This window comes from Festucalex cinctus, chromosome 1 (genome assembly GCF_051991245.1).
Source record: "Festucalex cinctus isolate MCC-2025b chromosome 1, RoL_Fcin_1.0, whole genome shotgun sequence".
NCBI lineage: Eukaryota > Metazoa > Chordata > Actinopteri > Syngnathiformes > Syngnathidae > Festucalex > Festucalex cinctus.
In genome coordinates, this window is record NC_135411.1 from 24,459,479 (window position 1) to 24,477,799 (window position 18,321).

The 18,321-nt window shown below is 38.5% G+C and overlaps 1 protein-coding gene and 1 long non-coding RNA gene across 10 annotated transcripts in view; both read left to right on the forward strand.

Annotated features, from left to right (window-relative positions):
* The window catches only part of pard3ab (par-3 family cell polarity regulator alpha, b), a 160,713-nt gene that overhangs the window by 50,864 nt on the left and 91,528 nt on the right, over positions 1 to 18,321 (forward strand). For all 8 annotated transcript variants that reach the window (XR_013284013.1, XM_077524867.1, XM_077524879.1 and 5 more), the window contains exons 4-5: positions 1,573 to 1,766; positions 1,856 to 1,999. Coding sequence is in view for 7 of the 8 variants with exons in the window: in XM_077524867.1 (XP_077380993.1) it covers positions 1,573 to 1,766; positions 1,856 to 1,999 (338 nt within the window). In the remaining variant the exon portion in view is untranslated. The remainder of the gene's footprint in view (positions 1 to 1,572; positions 1,767 to 1,855; positions 2,000 to 18,321) is intronic.
* On the forward strand, positions 11,889 to 12,504 carry LOC144020983 (uncharacterized). 2 transcript variants are annotated; one of them, XR_013284020.1, is made up of 4 exons: positions 11,889 to 11,967; positions 12,041 to 12,111; positions 12,226 to 12,277; positions 12,392 to 12,504. It is a non-coding gene; the product is annotated as an uncharacterized LOC144020983 (long non-coding RNA). The 2 variants fall into 2 exon arrangements; XR_013284018.1 differs by having other exon boundaries at positions 11,964 to 12,111.

Genomic DNA, 18,321 nt, shown 5'->3' on the forward strand with positions numbered 1-18,321 from the left:
AATGTTACTATTTCATTTAAATGCTTAGCAGCAAGCTGTGTATCATACATGTCCTTGAGTAACATTGTAGATCATATGACATTGGCATAACACCTGTATTTGTCTTCTCATTTTTGGAAACTGGTTAGCAAATTTTTCCCATCTTGTTAAGTTTATATTGGTGGTGTCAAAATTACTGCATTAATTTTTAGTTAATTTTAAATTCCTTTACGCGTGATTAATGGAAAGCTTGTACTGGGGGAATTCTAGTCGCAACGCAGCTGACATGTCCACGTCAAAATTAAGCAGTAATAAATTTAATAAGGCATAATATTTGTGGAGACTGGGGTCAAGTTGTATTATACAATTTTAAAAATTGCAGAATTTCACATTACTTCATGTCAAACATTAGCTCTGAATATGAACAGAAAAATGTACTGAGCTTCCACTGTCTTACAAAAGCAATTATGCCATCTAGTGGCAAAAAATTGACCTCAACACAAATCAATATCACACTCGTTTTCTACAATACAGTACATCTTTTTGAATTGAACTGAATTTCATTATTATGAAATTACTGTAACAGTGACTAAAAGATACAACCATATTTCCATTAGTTTAGCATTTTTCCCACTTTTATGTTAACTAGAGTATGAAACTAAATATTTATTGTACATTTTGAAAAGAAATAAAATTTGCGATTGATCGTGAGTTAACGATTGGATTCATGCGATTAATAATGATAATAACATTTCAACCACCTGACACACATCCAGTTTAGATACTGGCACATTACAGCAAATTTTGGGTCAAATATCTTATCGTTTCGTTATGAGGCAAAGCAGCCTATCATGCACTGCTGTACCATTTTGATATAGCCCGTCTGATGCCAGCATAGCCAACACAATTTGTCAGCTGTTAGGTAGTTTTGTCAAATTTCCATCTGGTGTTTTATTTAGTGTCTCGTTTCGTCTGGAGATGCATCAGCAAACAGCATATCATGAACTGTATGTATAAGGGCCCAGATCATGTGATGCCAGGGTAAATCACGTGAGGCCAGTATTGCGCTGACATTTGTTGGCAGATTAGTGCAATGTCCATTTCAAATGTTGTCGCTCTTCATTTTGAAGCATGATAGCAAGGAATATATCAACACTGACTGTCCAAGTATAGCCATATACTGTGGATCATGTGATGCTAGCATAGCATCTGTACTTGTTTGCAGATTAGTGCAAATTTTGGAGTTGAACTTGAATAATTTTTATTTATTTATTTTTTCTTTGAGACGACAGCATCCTGTATTATGCACTGTGCTGGTATAACACCACTCTATTTGACTGCAAATTTGTGCCAAATATTGTTTTTCATTTCTTTGCGTTAATGCAGCAAGCATCATATCATGCACTGTCCCTGTTGATGATGCCAGCATAGTGTCAGTGGTTGTTGGCTAAATAGTGACAATGTGGGTGGGGGCAAAGGTTTTTTTTCTTTTCTCTCATTTTGAGTTACAGCAGCATATCATACAGTGTGCAAGCATGAGCATGTAATTTTAAAAAGTAAAAAGTTTCAAAATTATTTCCTTTTTCTTATCAGACATGCCCCTACATGTCCGCCGCAGTAGCGACCCCGCCTTGTTGTGTCTCAACGGGCCGTTCAGCGGTGCTGGCATCGATTCGCGGGTTCAAGCTGAAGAGCCCCCATCGCGGAAGAACCCAACCCGATGGTCCACCACCGCTGGCTTTCTAAAAGTCCGGCATGCCTCGGGCAGCAATAGCCTAGAGAGGAAGGTAAGTGCAGCATGTTCTCATGGCCGCAATGAGTGAAAATAAGTTATCTATTTATTTATTTATTTATTTATTTATTTTTAATGCTCCAGAGTAAAGGCTTGGACACGTATCGCAGCCTGCCAAGGGATGCCGGGACGTTGGCAAATCAGAGAGACTTTCAAAGGGAGACGGCACGCTCGTCCCTCAGCGCCAATCACCCGATGGTGGACCGATGGCTAGAGAGGCAGGAACAGGTACGTTTTGCGGTTGATTATTTGACTAGAATGGACCCCAGTGGAATGTAAACGTGGAGTTAATGGTGCTCAAGCCAGGTGTTGGAAAATTTTTATCCCAGGTATGTGCTTTCAAGCTGCTGATATTTTGCACAGGTTGCCTACACTACATGAAAAAAGAGTGAGAGAGCTTGATGGTGCATGGCAATACTCTTGAATCTATGCAGTTTGTTGAACATTTGCGATGTTAACACTGTAGGTGGCTTTCATGTGACGTCACGACAAACGGCCCAACTCCAGATGGGGGACAGGAAGTAATTTATTCATAGGAAAAAGCTGAGAAAACGGTGAAGTTTTGTGCTGCTTATGGCTGTACCAACTGGTCTACTACTTCCTGAGCCCCAGTTGAATTTCGCGCGCTGCCGGAATCACGCGATGGCAATCCACCTATGGATCGTGCTTCCACACGAGGAACTTTTTTTTTTTTTCTTTAAAGAAAAAAAGTGTCTTTTATTTATGTCTTATTTTAGTCATTAAATGATACAGCAAAGTTAGCGGCTAGCTGCTATCAGTGACTGCATGGCTGGCAGCTAGCCGTCGAAGTGGTCGGACTGCTTTTCAAAGGCATGTTAATAGCCAAAAATTAATCTGCATATTTACCTTTTGATGCTACAAGCCGTTGAAGGTCCTGCTGATCCATCCAACAAACCAGGCTTACCCAAATATGCTGCATTAGCAGGCAAACACGCTTATGTAGTTCTGACATCACTGCCCTCATAATCTCACCTACTAATGTTTCCAGATGAGAAAATACAGTTTGCTGCTCAGCACAATTTAAATTTAAGAAAAACTACTGATTATCTAAAAAAAAAAAAGAAACCCAATCGGTCGTTTATCACCAAGTGAAATGTCTTATCTTATTTGCACCTTTAATAACGTCCCCTCTATGAGAGCCAAGTGGGCACAAATCTGGTGCATAAGCAGTGACTGGGTGCAGAATAGAGAGAGGCCCAATACTCATATTCCAGTCACAACACATCATGTAAAATTTAAAGCTCTGGTATGCTGTGCTGTCTTCCGTTTCTTCTTTTTAAATTATGTTCACATAGTCTAGTTCAGGGGTGGGGAAACTCGGTCCTCAAGGGCCAGAGTCCTGCAGGTTTTGGATGTTTCCCTTCTCCAACACAGCTGATATATGATCAGCTCATCAGCAAGCTCTGCATAAATCTGATCACGATGCTGTTGATTGGAATCAGCTTGTGCTGGAAGAGGGAAACCTCCAAAATTTGCAGGACCCGGCCCTCGAGGACCGAGTTTGCCCATCCCTGGTCTAATTTGTAATTCACTCTCCATGTTTAAAGGAAGAGGATGTGACTTTTGAGGACTTTTTTTTTTTTCATTCACGGATCATGTATAAAAGGTGTCATGCCTTATTTTGCATTTAAAGTTGTGTTAACATGGTCTAAACAGCGCTATTTGACATTCATTTTTTTTTTAAGGGCCAAAAATGTTTTAGAACAATGTTAAATGGACAAAGTCCTATTTGTTTAGTTTTATTTATTTTTATTTATTTTTTTGGGGTAAAAAAAAAAAAAAAAAATCCCACCCCAAAAAAAGATCCGATCCATGACTCAAAACCGTGATACGATTCAAACCTTTTTTTTATTCTGTTGCAGTTGCATCCCGATTGCTTCTTGAACTCCCAAATTAGCACTGAACATGAAATTCAAATCCATAAAAATTCTTTTTTTTTTTTTCCTTTTTAAATATTTGAGATGTTACATGGTCCAATAACATCCTTTCTTTCTGCAGTTATAATGAATTGATGCCATTGATTTCATAGAATTCAGCTATCCTTGCTGTTCATAAAGTCTTACTGTACCTAAAATCACAAACTACATCATGAAATCTCAAAGTCCGTCGTCACACTCGACACCAACCGTGTATTCTTTTGATTTAACATGTCAAGGTCGGCCAAACGGAGCAGCAGAAGTCTTGTGCTCTTGTACAATTAGCGTTGAAAGATGTCGAACAGGTAGGGTGGGTCGCCATGGCAACAGCGAGCCTTCGCCGCCACTGCGGAAGAATGTATTATATATAATTTATATACGCACACATATAAATATATAAAAATGTGTGTGTGGCTTAATCCTCAAGAACCTCACCGTGGTTTAATATTTTGCTTTATTCGAGTAAACTCTCACCACACACACACGCACACACACCCATATGTCAAGTGTAGTGGCCTTGTTGGAGCGTGTGTGCGTGTGCGTGTGCGTGTCCTGGACTATTAGGGACCAACGCGGTTATCTGTCATGGCGGGCCGGCGATGGGAGGCGGCGCTCAACTCACCAGGGATGTTGTTAGAATGACATGCTGAAGGCCGACTGCGTGCACACACACCTGTGCAGGAATTACAAGGCTAGACAGTGCAACACTGTGCATGCTCCTTCACTGATCATAAATGTGCATGTTCGCACACAACCAAAAGCTCCAGAGACATGTCTGCGTGCGTACGTTGGTGTGTGCGTGTGTGCAGTCGGCCCTCAGCGTGTCATTTTAACACACAGACACACACTCGGAGGCTTGTTATGATTGTGGTGTGCGCGTGTCCCTCAGGTGCATCTTTAGCAAGCAGAATGCTCATAAATCACATCCACGGCATGTTCAACTTTTGCGTGCGTGTGGGTGAAGGAATTGATTTTATACATGTATATGAGCATCGCAGTGCAGGTGTGTAAAACTGTAAGCACGTGTATGAGTTAGTGTGAGTGTGTGATTGAGACCAGCAGGTGCTGCTGTGGATCTTTGATGCACACACATTGCCAGCAGTGATTTTGTGATATTGAGTGTGTGTTTCCTCAATCCCTCCTTGTGTCTACGTGGCTGTGCGAATTGATTGTATTACATACTCGCAAACATCTGTGAAAGTGTATGACCAGTAGGTGCTGCTGTGTAGCTTTGATGTGACTCAAGTGTTTGTGTGTTAGGTGAGCACAGTTTCAATGAAAGTTTCTTCAGATGAGTTGTGTGTTTTGTGTTGTTTTGTGGGCAGAATTGTGAAGGTGATGCAAGTGCGCGGCAGCCATGTTGAGTTCAATGCCGTGCGCGTGACTCCTCCCGGCATGTTTGCGTCTCGCTGCCAGACGACCCAGTCGTTCCGTATTTGTTTGCGCTTTTGCAATTATTCACGTTGCCGGGAAGCCACGGGCCGGATGGAGATTGCATCTTCTAAACAAATAAACTGCACTGCAAGTAGAATATAATCGCATTTGTTTCATTTCACATTCATTTTCCCTGTAGCCGTAATGGAATTAATCCGACGCAGAGCTAGAACTTTTAAAGTGGACATGCACTTTTTTCACCATATTTTCTTGAGGTGGCAGCATTTCTTCACCAAGCCGTCTTACTAATAATAATACTTATATATAATAAAAATATAAAATATTAAATTGGGACTCCCAAGAAACGTATTTCGGCCTACGCACTTCGCTGTAAAATGCCTACATGTGGGCGGCACGGTGCAGGAGCCGTGAGCACGTCTGCCTCCCAGTACTGAGGATGCAAGATCGAGTCCAGGCTCCGGCCATCCTGGGTGGAGTTTGCATGTCTTCTCAGGGTACTCCAGTCTCCTCCCACATTCCAAAAACATGCATGGCAGGTTAATTGGGCGCTCTGAATTGTCCCTAGGTGTGCTTGTGAGTGTGGATGGATGTTCGTCTCTGTGTGCTCTGCGATTGGCTGGCAACCAGTTCAGGGTGTACCCCGCCTACTGCCCGAAGCCAGCTGGGATAGACTCCAGCACCCCCCGCGACTGTTGTGAGGAGTAGGAGTGAGCAGTCAAGAAAATGGATGGATGGATGCCTACATGTGTAGTGGTAAACTGCACAAATCGCCAGTTTAAAGGCTATGGGTGGACATTTCACCTGTAAGTATGGTTGAAATTAAAAGAAATTGAAAGATGAAAGAAAAAGATGACTTTTTTTTTTGATGAAAGAAAAAGAGGGTACATAATGCGCACTTGTTTTACATAGTGCCAAGGCCCTATTTTAAGAGCCTACGAGCCGTCTGTCTAATCTGCTGTATTTGTTTTAACTCATTCACTGCCTTTGACAAGTATACTGTCAATGACATATTTTTTAGAGCGAGGATAATGGAGGAGAATCTGATTATGCTCTGATTATGCTCCACTGTAAATATCAAACTTGGAAACAACTTTACTGATGCCCAACCACCGGTAGATGACATCATTGCCCCATTTTATACGGAATAAACACAGTTTCAGAGTCCATGGGAGAAATGGCTGTATTTTGGCAAACCTACATTTTTCTACTGCCAAATATAAAAGAACGGGACGAGGGAAAAAGTAGGGAGTCTATTCTGTCATTTGGTAGATTCGGTTTATATATAATTATTGAACATAGTATGGCGGGGGTATTGAAAATTTTGAAATTTTCTAAAATGGCTGACAGTGAATGAGTTAAAAGGCAGCAACTTTTTTTTTTAAATATATTTCAGTTATTTATTGTTATTAACATTTTCAAAGAATGCTGATGGGATTTATTATTATTATTATTTTTTAAGTCTACAAGAATAACCGTAAAAACCGTAAAACAAGTTTTGTTTTGTTTTTTTTTTCTCTCAGACTGTCCCCTATTTACTATATGCTTCATCAAGTTTAACATCTAATTGTTTAATTCTTTGGCCAGGCCATCAATTACATTTTCTTTGTTGTCTTACTTTTATGTACTTTATTGACACACAAAAATAGACAAGCACAAAAAAGTGACTTTTGATTGGATTCCAGATTGTTTTTGACAATTAAACTAGATTTTACGAAGCATCATAAGCTTGAATACCATGATGTTTGAACCGTTTATCCCACGACGCTTCTGATAGTTCTGCTCTAATGTTCAGTCATTTTCACAAGGATTCTTCACCACGGACAGACGTTAACGAGCGCTCTCCTGTTCTCTATTCGTCATCTTTGATCTTGTGGTTTTGATGTGATGGAGCGCTGGGAGACTCGCCTCTTTCCAGCTGCGAGGGTCTCGACACACCTCAGACGCAAGTAGATCAAAGTCTCGCTCGTCTTGAGGGAGCACGTTCTACTTTTCCCCCTCAGGACCACCACCAACACCTTAGGGTGCAAACAACACACACATTAACTGTAATTCAAATCTAATTAGATCTGAAACACACCTGAGCCACTCAACAGCAGATGGCAGCCATTAAAAAAAAAGAAGGGGAAAAAAAAAAGAAGTCATAATCCACCTGTTAGGATTTCAAAGAATGCGTTTGTTGGAGTGGTGGTTTTAAAAAGGTATTAAAGCACATATTACTCATAATAGCTTTTATTTCCACACATGCAAATGCATTTGCAATGTTGCATATTCTGTACTGTAAAAGTAAATACAAATCAAAGAAAAGTTAGAGTAGATGCATTATTCCTTCAGCCACGTGTGGAAAAATTAATGTTAAAACAAAAGCAGTGTCTTGCATATTTAATCGTCTAAATACAGTGTCTGGCAGCGTCTTCCGTCCAGGACAATGTGGTCTAAATGCCAAAATTTCTGCTGTGACTTTCTAATTTGTAATTAGTCATTTAGCAATGACAAGATTTGCCAAAATGGCAGTCTGCCAAAATTCCAAGTCTGGTAGGGAGGGCACTTTAACCGTATTGCAACAAACCAAAATCTTTGAAACCCGCTTAACAAGTTCTATTTTGTGTCAGACAAAAAATGTATCATATCTCCTTGACCATTTGATTTCAGCTGCTATTCGGGGGAACCCCTTGTCTGATTTCAGTTAGAAATATCCATCAATAAGTTCATATGGGCCGAAATTCTGACGGGTTCCAGGACACCAGACTGCACCTAAATGGTTGCCCCTAAAGTATCCGACAGGGCGACTTCTTCTCACCTGCTATGCATGGAGTCCAGATTGATATTCCACTCTTGGACCATTTGGACTCTATGCCAAAATTCTTGATCACTGACTAATTTTGAGGAATTAGTCTTCTGAAAACTGCTTCTGTGTTGCACGGAGTCCATCTTCTGGCTAACTGGTATTCCAGCCAACGATCATTTTGCACTACCTGCCAAAATTCCCAAGTCTTCCAACTTTGAGGAATCATTTGCTCACTGTAACAGCAAGAACACTAGCCTCCGGTCAAATTAAATTAACTGTAATCAACGTAACTGGATCCATCGATTGCTGTCAAATAATGTCAATCTGAAGAAAATGTTCCTCTGTTGACTTAACGTCTGCTGGCTTGATCCGCTGTCGTCGACATTGATCCGTGTCCATATGGCCCCCATATGGGAACTGAAATTTCCACATTTACCCTTTTTCCTGGATCGTTTCCCTACGAACGCCACCTGTGTCGCATCTGACAAGTTTTGAAGAGTCGAGCTGGGTCCGTCTGCGTCAGCCCGAACCCCCGGCTGATCGCGACAGACCCGACAACCCGTTGAGGGGCACACAAGGGGGACGTACTCCCGCACATGGTAGCACCTCTGCTTCCAAGTTACCGTGGTAACGAGTCAACTCGAACTGCCTAAGTGAGGGAAATCTGGCAGATTTCTGACGTTTTCTTGGAATTGTGTTTGAACGTTGTGCAACGTGCCCGTCCTGCAGGGCCGTCAATTCATGCTTCGGCTTCTAGCTAACTAGTAGGCTAACTCGCACTGACATTTGCAGTTGTACCACACACAATTTAAAAGTGAATACTCCTCAACTCACTGCTCAGTGTTGACAAAATGAAAACATTTACAGTGGAACCTTGGCTTGTCTCTTTTTTTTTTTTTTTCTTTTAGATGTCAAAAACAGGAAATAATATAAAGCCTGTTTTAGGGTTCATCATTTACCTGTATGAGCGAGCGTGGAATCAAAACATATTTAGGACGCATAATCCAAAGGTGAATTGCATTTTCTTCACATTTTTTCACTGCCGCAACTTAGTCTAACCCACTGTTAACCCTCAAACTATAAAACAATAAAAGCAAGACTGAGAAAGGCCTTTCAATATCAAAATAGTCATTTATTTACAGATATACAACTAATTAGCTCAACACATAGGAGGAGGCTTCCTCTCAAGTCATTTCCTATGGAAGCAAGGCAACAAGGCGAAAATCTTCTGCCCTCCTCCCATGGGGCAACAGGCATGACATTCGTTATTCACTCCATTAACTGTGTAATCTTTTCTCATGATCGCAACACACTACCCAGATAGCAAAAGATGTTTATTCAACGTTGAATTAGGGTTAAAATGGATGATTTTTGGTTACGGTTGAAGATTGATTGGTCAATCAACATTGATTCAACAGCATTATGTTAACATTGAAGTTTGTGTTTAAAAGATAACATTGAATCAACGTTGTATTTTGGTTGAATTAAAACGTTTGAAAGGTCAATGTTTAATTAACGTTGAATCTATGTTTGCCCTTCTTGTTTTTTTTTCCCTTCAGCTGAGAAATTGACTAGGAGAGGGGGAGGGGAAGTATTTTGGGGACAGGTTGGTGGGTGGGGGGTGTTAGAGTCTTTAAACATTTATAATAAATATAAAACATAAAGCTAACTACTTTGCGGATTTCATTTATTGCGGGTATTTTTTGGTACCTAACCCCAGCGGAAAACGAGGGAACACTGTATTTGCAAAACTTGTAAATTATTTGAATGTACTCGAAACACCTGGCATTTCCACCAAATAAACTGTACACGTTAGAGTTTCTAGTTTGTGCATTTCAGCCCAGTCATCAAAAATATGTGCCCACATCCGGCATAAGTCCGGCACAGGTGGCATTCAGTCAACACTGGCATAAGGCATGTGGGCCGAACATGGCCCAGGAGCAGCAAAGGTGGCACTGGCTTGACTCTGGCAAACAGGATGTGGGCCAGTTGCTGTGTGACGCATCTGGCCCAGCTATCAATTTACAACTCTGGGCCACATATGTATAGCCAGTCTTGTCCCACTCTTAAATGCAGTTTCAGATTTATTTATTTTTTCTACACACATTTTTTTACACATACTTATTTGCATAACAGATGTTAAGAAGAATTTTAATACATCATCACACAGACATTTCAATATGTTTCTGGTCAAACAATCAAAGTTTGTGTGTGAATTCTGTGAACGAACTTTCATGAAGCTTCCAGAGAGAAGTTCTTCGAACGTGCGTTCACCATTTCTTTGTAGCGATTCAAGGGTAAGTATTTAATTTTCCTATGTTTTACATTTGATATTTTATGGCTTCATATTGACACAACTACTGAATTGACTTCACAGACATTGGTGTGTGCGTGCGTGCGTGTGTGGTTATCTAAATTTTCCCGTTAATAGTTTCAATGCCATAATATTTAGTTAGGTGCACTCACTGGCTGATCAGAGAAAATCTCATTTTATCTGACCAGTTTTGTTTCAACCTGCAACGCATAAACTTTAAGTCTAACAATTCTAAAATAAAAACAACTATGAATATTCATATGAAAGAGATAATTATTTACATTTAGTGGAAATCTGATTCAGAGGTAAAGCTTTTAGGGGGCAATATTGTAATGAAGCTATTTTATTGAGACGCAACTCTGCGAGTATAATCATATAAAAAGGTACCAAATTATCACTAGCACCAAATATTACATTGTTCTGGGATAATATTCAGCTTGTATTGTAAAATATGCAGAGCTTGAATTATGTATTTTTTATAGTGCTGTGTGATATGTACATTGTGTGCATAATATTATATTAAAAAAATACAAAAGAGGAATGACTTATGCGTTACACACATTTCCCAGGTTATGTTTTAAAAATCTATTATATATCTCATACAATTTTAATTTCATCGAGTTGATTTAAATATCTACTGTACTTTCTAACGTTATTGGATCGCTGTTCCACAGTACGCCACTAGATGGCGGGACATGCTACTAACCAGACTGACACACACAGTCATACACAGCGTAGAAGAAGAAGAATTTCAAATTGCCGACAGCCGTGCTAAGAGCGGGAATCCAAACGTCGACGTTCTGTGTTTCAGGTCGGTAAAAGTTACATTAAATAAAACAAATATGTATCACCATGTCCATTGTCAGTTGGGTCGCTAAGCATATTGGTCTTTAGAGGTGGTTTTAGTGAAGAAATTGTTTCGAATGATCCTAAACGTTGAAGCTAAGTTGCTAATTCCGACGGCCTCTTAACAATGAGAGTTACTACAAGCCTATCTGTGTGCTATGTTGCTGATATGCTAGTAAGCTAACGAACTACACTGAAGCGCTACAGGAGCGTTTACATGAAGAATGTATCTTTTTTTCAGTCGTTTTTAACAGGCTGGTTTAACAGTTGAAGATAGAACATTGAATAGCGTTTTCTATTAGGTTTAGTTTTTAAAGTAAATTAAGTCCACTTGTATAGTAATGTAAGGTTTATCTGTAATTTGTTTAACTTCTGTATATAACTTAATTCATCACGAAATCTAGTCGAATCATGCTTCAGGATATTTATTTGTTGAGGGAAGTAAAAGTATTTTTTAGTAATTACTAATTATTGAGCCTATAATGAACATATTTTTTTCACACTGTAATAAAACAAAGGTGTAAATGTTGTACTTTGTTGCTTTTAATATCATTTGTTGTCTGTTGATGTACAGGTTACTTGTGCTGTTTTGACGAGTCACATGGCGTACAGGTGGTGCCAGCGTCTTCGAAACCAGATGGCTAATTAGTAATTTACTACTTATTCAAACTAAGAAGGCATGTTGTACCTTGGCCAGAGCTTGGTGAACCTCTTTGGTAAGTAAACAAGTGAACAAACACTCAAAATATTCATTTCTAAGAATCTGAAGAAAGCTTAGGTGAACTACCTTTCACCACATCCAAATGTTGAAATTAGTGACAGAGAATATAACTTGGCACAGGTTTAATGAGGAAGGAGAACATGCAGAGGTCTGTCTTACCTATAAGGAGGAAGAGGGCAAAGTGCAAATTTTTTTAAGGTAATGTTGGTATGTTTTCAGAATTCATAATATAAGATAACATAATAATTAATAGAATATCGGTTGTGCTCAGGTTTCAGGCTCTGAGTGTTTCTTCAAAATGTTCTGTCCACAAAATCCATTCTGAGGAGTAGCGCAAGACAGGTAAATGATTCTGCGCACTGTACTACATGATTGTGATGATATTATTGCGGTAACACATTGCTGACTTGTACAGTAAGTTTGAAACTTACATGCTGTGTTGTTGATATTGTTTAGGTGCACAACTCACTTTTTCAAGACTACAAACACAATTACAGCTCTACAACAGGTACCTAGACCCATTGTTAATTTAAGTTGTGAGTAATAATAACTACTATGATTATGAAAGAACACAATCACATTGTGAAAAAAAATGTTGAACAGGGTCTTCTGTTTGTTTCAGGCAACCCTTTTTGCGGTGCTTGGGGACCAACCGGAAGAAAGGGAAATACTGTATTCGTAGTTGGTAAGTTTTTCAAAGGTCACTGTTGTAGAACCAAATCATCATAAATCTTAGCACACTTTTTTTATTTTATTTTTATTTTTTTTACCAATTTGTAAGGCATAATTATGGAGGACCAAAACTGCCAAAATTCAAAATAAATAAATGACTAAATAAATAAATAAATAAATTACTAAAAGTGAAAGTAAAAACGGATGAAAAATATACAATTCAAAAATGAAATGCAAATGTATTATTTTTATTTTCAGTTTTAGTCATTTAGTTATTTAGTTAGTCATCTGGGGGGTGGAGAGGGGGTGATGTATATGAATATTAGAGGTGGGAATCTTGGGGCACCTCACGATTCGATTGCGATTACGATTCAGAGGCTACGATTCGATTATAAAACGATTATTGATTTCCCCCCCAGGCAGCAGAAAAAACCCAATGTATTTTGGTGCTTTTAATGTTTCGTACATTAGTTACAAAAATAGTACAAAAGTCCTCTCAGGCCTACATAAACTACTATTTCAGTATCAAGTTAACAGTTCAAAACAGTAAATAAAATACTCAAGTCCTCATTCTGTAACAACAGCTTTTAAGTATATTCAGTCTTCAACAGAATAAAACATAGCATTGAGCAAAAATATATTATTTTTATCCACTCAAAAGTGCATTGAGGTATAAATGAAAGACAATGTTAACTACTACTTCAATACAAATGCCTAAAAAAAAAAAAGTGCTTTCCTGCTTTTTAAGTTGTGTAAAGATGAACATGTAAACATTAAAGTTTCTCAGAGGTACAAAAAAAAAAAAAAAAAACTCAAGTGCTTTTCTGCTTTTTAACTTGTGTAAACATGAACGTGTAAACATTCATGGGATCGTTCGGCTTTTTTAACATGAATCTCAATTTGATCCTCACCTCCCGTGTGTGCGATCAGCACTGACTTCTTTCTGACAGCGTTCGGTGACACGCGTTCTGGTTCGACGTTGGACGAGAAGAAAATAAAAAAAGAAAATAGTCCAGCAAGCTGGCTGGGGTCTCGGAAATAAAGCGTTTTTCTTCTAAAAACTATTTGTTTTCAAAAGCGTGATACATTTCCACCACAATACTCTTTTCTGAATAAAGTCAGACGCCATTACCGCCAGCCACTACTTTTCTGTTCGTTCGTTCGTATCACTGCGCGGCGCCCTGTAGAACGCTAACCGACGCACTGCAGCCAGCTAGCTGATACTTCCGCCTGAAGTTGTTTGCCTTTTCGGAGCAGGTCTGATGTCATGAAGAGGTGGGTTGGTCAGCTCAGCCATGCTTGTTGTTGTTTTGAATCTCGAGGCGTGAGTTGTGGATGTGTACTCTCGGTCCGTCCCAAAAAGCGTCCCGAAGACCGCGCGCGCTACTGCGTTTCAGTTCCGCATACTTTTCGCTCGTTTCGCTTCCCTTGGCATATTTATATAATCGGAATTTGGACGTTTGTGAATCGTTCTCGATTGTTCCACGGCCGAATCGTGAATAATCTAAGAATCGGAAATTTTGCACACCTCTAATGAATATTGCAAAATTTAGTAAAGGTTATGTAATTTACTTAAAAGTAAAATCTTCAGGCATCGGGAGAATTCTATCAACAAAAGTTGAGTGCAAAAATTAAATTAATAATAATAATAATGTCGTCTCTCATAGATTATTCACCTGGCTGTCGTTGAAGGCACCAATTCGGACAACCTAATCAGACGGATGATGGCAACTGTGATGACAAATGCCCTGGGCTGTTAAATGAATACAACTGGGCAGGGAAGCAAGACAAGTGTTGCATTGGCAAGAAGGCATTCAAGGAGACAGTGATGCAAGACTGTATGTTTGGTGAGTTATCGCCTATGTAAACTACTTATTACAACACAGAGTTGTTTTTGAGCAGAATGTTCTGAGCTGCTTTCTTTTGTTGTGTAAAATCACTCCACCTGGGGTATGGAGTCAGAATCCTTCCAATACCGGAAACCTCGTAATAAGGGTTTGACTCTCCGAAAACATTTTTGTATAACTGAAAAATTGTTTTGAATTGTCCAAAAATATTTTTGAATGACTGAAAATTCCCAGAAAAAGCTTTTAAAAAAAAAAAACACTAAGAAAAGACACATTTTAAAAGTGCGGCTCCACATAGACATTATTTATCTATTAATTAGAGAATGGTCAATTCCGAAATCAATGAAAAAAAAAAAAAAACATCATTGATACTTCACAAAAACAGCAATTAGTATATGTATCTTTGTCTTTTCATTAATATATTGCAGTCAAGATGGACTCCATCAGGCCAGGGCTCTACACTAACTTTTCCACTACTAGCACTGGTGCGAGTAACATTTTTGGTTGCTCGCACAGCACAGGATTTAGTCGCACCATTATTTGTGGAGGTGCAGCATGACCTGGCTTAGGCATACGCAACTCGATATATTTGCAAAATATTTTATTGGAACACGAGGTTTGCCTGCAACAGCAGTGGCTATCAAAACAAGTCAATCATTTCTAATAAATTATGTCAACATTATTTTCTTTAGCTCAGTAAAAATCAGTATTTTTTTTTTCTTCACCGCTACTCCCCTTACCTTTTCATCTTTATGCTGTCCTCGCTCCGAAGCTTCTAAATTTCACCAGCTAGACAGCGAGTTAACGATGTTCCAAATAACCAGACTTCATTTTCCTTTTGTGCTATTAATTTGAACAATGGCCTCTGACCATTACCCTCTTTAAGTCGTAGTAAAACTAGAAAATAAAATAAACAATGTACCTAACTATACACGACACACTTTCATGCTAGTAGCTAGTTACATTGCACATTCAACATTCTGTAATTGTCCTAATTAACTAAAATAAATCTACAGTGGTTTTTATATTGACATCGCATGTATTTACCAACATTGTCAAATTCAACAAAAAAGTGTTACTTAATACTTACTGATAGTTACTGTAACAACAGAACAGCTTTTTTTCTAAAACAATAAATTGTATTGGATACTAACTCTCTTCTCTTTTGTAATCTTGTCTTTCAGTTGCTGCTCGACAGCTTGACCGTACACTGACTCAGCAGGACTTTGGTGTTACTGTCAAGCATTGGCTGCGTTTTGCTCATGGGCGTAACGGTGGCATCCCAAGCAATGCTAGTGCCTTGGACGCAACTGCGAACGCAAGTCAAAATTTAGTGTGTCTTTTTATGGACTGACGTACAGTCAAAGTGAAATGGTTACCGCTTTATACACTGATGTTCCTACAGTTCATTTCATGTTTATTTCATTCCTTTGTCAAGAAAAAGAATAATACAATAAAAACAAACATTATTTGAGGCAGAAACCAAACGGGTGTTATTTTCTTTGCCTCCATTCTCCCCAGAATTCAGTTACAAAGTACTGTGTTTTGATTTCTAATAAATGTTTGAATATTAAACATATTTTCTGTCCTAAGATTTTCATACATATGGGGAAGTATGGTTAAGGAAATCAACAAGCTAATAATACATCCAAGTAAGTTGTAAGACATCTGCAGAAACACTAGGTGAAAAACATACGGTAACTTTTTTTTTTCTAGTGGACTAACCCAATATTTTTTGTTAGTTTAAAAAAGTAGTTCTATATTAATGTGCATGATAATAGTAATAATAATAATGTACATTTAGATGTAAATTCCAATGTAAATGATGATTAACTTAAAACATTTATTCCTCACATTAATTCACTATAAAAATGCATGTAGGTTCTGATTTAGATGATAGTTGAAACGACATTGATATTGTGTGATATATGGTTACAAAGCAAACGTTGACTCAACATTTTATCAACCTTGCACTTTCTGTATAATTTAAATGTTAGAATTCAATGTAAAATCAACCAAAGACACATGTAGATTCTGATTTAGATGATGGTTGAAACGACATTGATATTGTGTGATTTATGGTTGAAAAGCAAACGTTGACTCAACATTTTATCAACCCTGCGCTTTCTGTTTAATTTAAACGTTAGAATTCAATGTAAAATCAACCAAAGATGCATGTAGATTCTCATTTAGATTATGGTTGAAACGACATTGATATTGAGTGATATATGGTTGGAAAGCAAACGTTGACTCAACATTTTATCAACCTTGCGCTTTCTGTATAATTTAAACGTTAGATCTCAACGTAGATTCAACACTTAAGCCGAACTATATTTCAACGTTGATTCAACCACATTTTGCTATCTGGGTAGTAATTTACTACTAGCTAACAACTGTGATATTTACTATACTGTTTATATTATACGTATACATATACAGTACCTACTCTATTGAGTATCAGGTTGTTGTCTGACGTCCAACCTGTTAGCATTTTCGCTCCCTCATATTCAATATGACAAGCCGAGATTCACCACCTAAGGTTTATATTCTACTCAAAAGCCGGGCAGCTCAAATCCAAAGGGGTGCAACACCGCCACCTCCAGGGATTTGTTTGTCATTCCATTGTTTCCCAAACTGAAATTTCCCAGTCCAGTTGCGTTTTCATCCTACAGAAAAAAAACAAACGTAAAAACGTACGTCTGTGGCAGTGAACTGTTAGATTCAAGTTGACTAGATATGTCAATGGCAGTTGGATGAGTCATGTAAAACAATCAAGTCAATCAACAATCAACTTCTAGTGCATCTTGGTGGTGTAAATCTTTCTGCCAGTCGAAAACACTTCTGCTTCTGTAATATTTCTGTGAAAGCGATGTGCTGAAAGCCAAAATATCCTTAACGGTTTCTTGTTGTTCGTGAAATTCCTTCATTTGGTGTCGATTGTGAGAATGATTCTTCGTGAGTTAGGAGCTGCAGGAAACTTTTAATGGGATTAGATTATTGATGAAGGTGATGTCACTTTGCTGTCAAGTAGTCGTCTTTTACGCTATTGGCGGATATAAGAGCAGGGCCGGATGATGGATGTCGTCACGAAGTAGATGTGAAATAATCTTTAGAAACAGCAACACGGTGGCAGCGTGACAAACTGTCAATGTGACTTATTGACCATGAACGCCAGCCCGTCTGCCTCTCATTACTTAAGTGTCTTCATGGCAATGAGAATTGATGTGTGTGTGCAGGCGTGTGTTTGCGTGTGCATAATTGAAAACATTTAAGAGTCACATGTGACAAATGGTGGCGTGCTTGTTATTTCAACGCCATCTCACAATGCCAAAGTTTCTTCTTCCAAAACTTTTAATTAGCTTTTGTACCCCAAATTTAACAGATTAAACCTTGACGAACTGTTCAGCTTCATCAAGAAGTCGCACATTTGACCAAAACGGTAGTCAAAAAGACAGATATCAGTAGGGCGAGCCTCACTGCATCATTGCAACATTGCTTATTTTTCTCAAAATAACAAAACAAAACAAAACAAAAAAAACTTTTGAGCTCCATTAACTATGAAACACGGTGGGTGGAGCTTCTGAAATTAAAAGTCCCCCAACATTGAACAAATCAAATTAATGAATTATTTAGCTAGTTAGCTTAGCTAACTAACTTGCTCGTTAGCTAACTCTTGAGCTACATTAATTGTGAAACACAGTGGAATCGCTGAGTTTTGCTGCTGAAGAAACTCTTGTCCTACATTAATCCTACATTAATCATGAAGTGGAACGTCGGAAGGTAAAACGACTCTGAAGTTGCACAAGTAACGAAATAACAAACTGCTTACTTAGTTAACTAATTCAAAAGGCAGGACTTGAGCTAAATTAGTGAAACACAGCACAACTTCTTAGGATAAAATGCTGAAGTTATACAACTAACAAAATGACAATCTCATTGTTGAACTAACTAATTAACTTAAACTGGATTCATTGTGGAACACAGGGGAATCTCTAGTTAAAACGCCTCAGATGTTATACAATCAACTGACGCC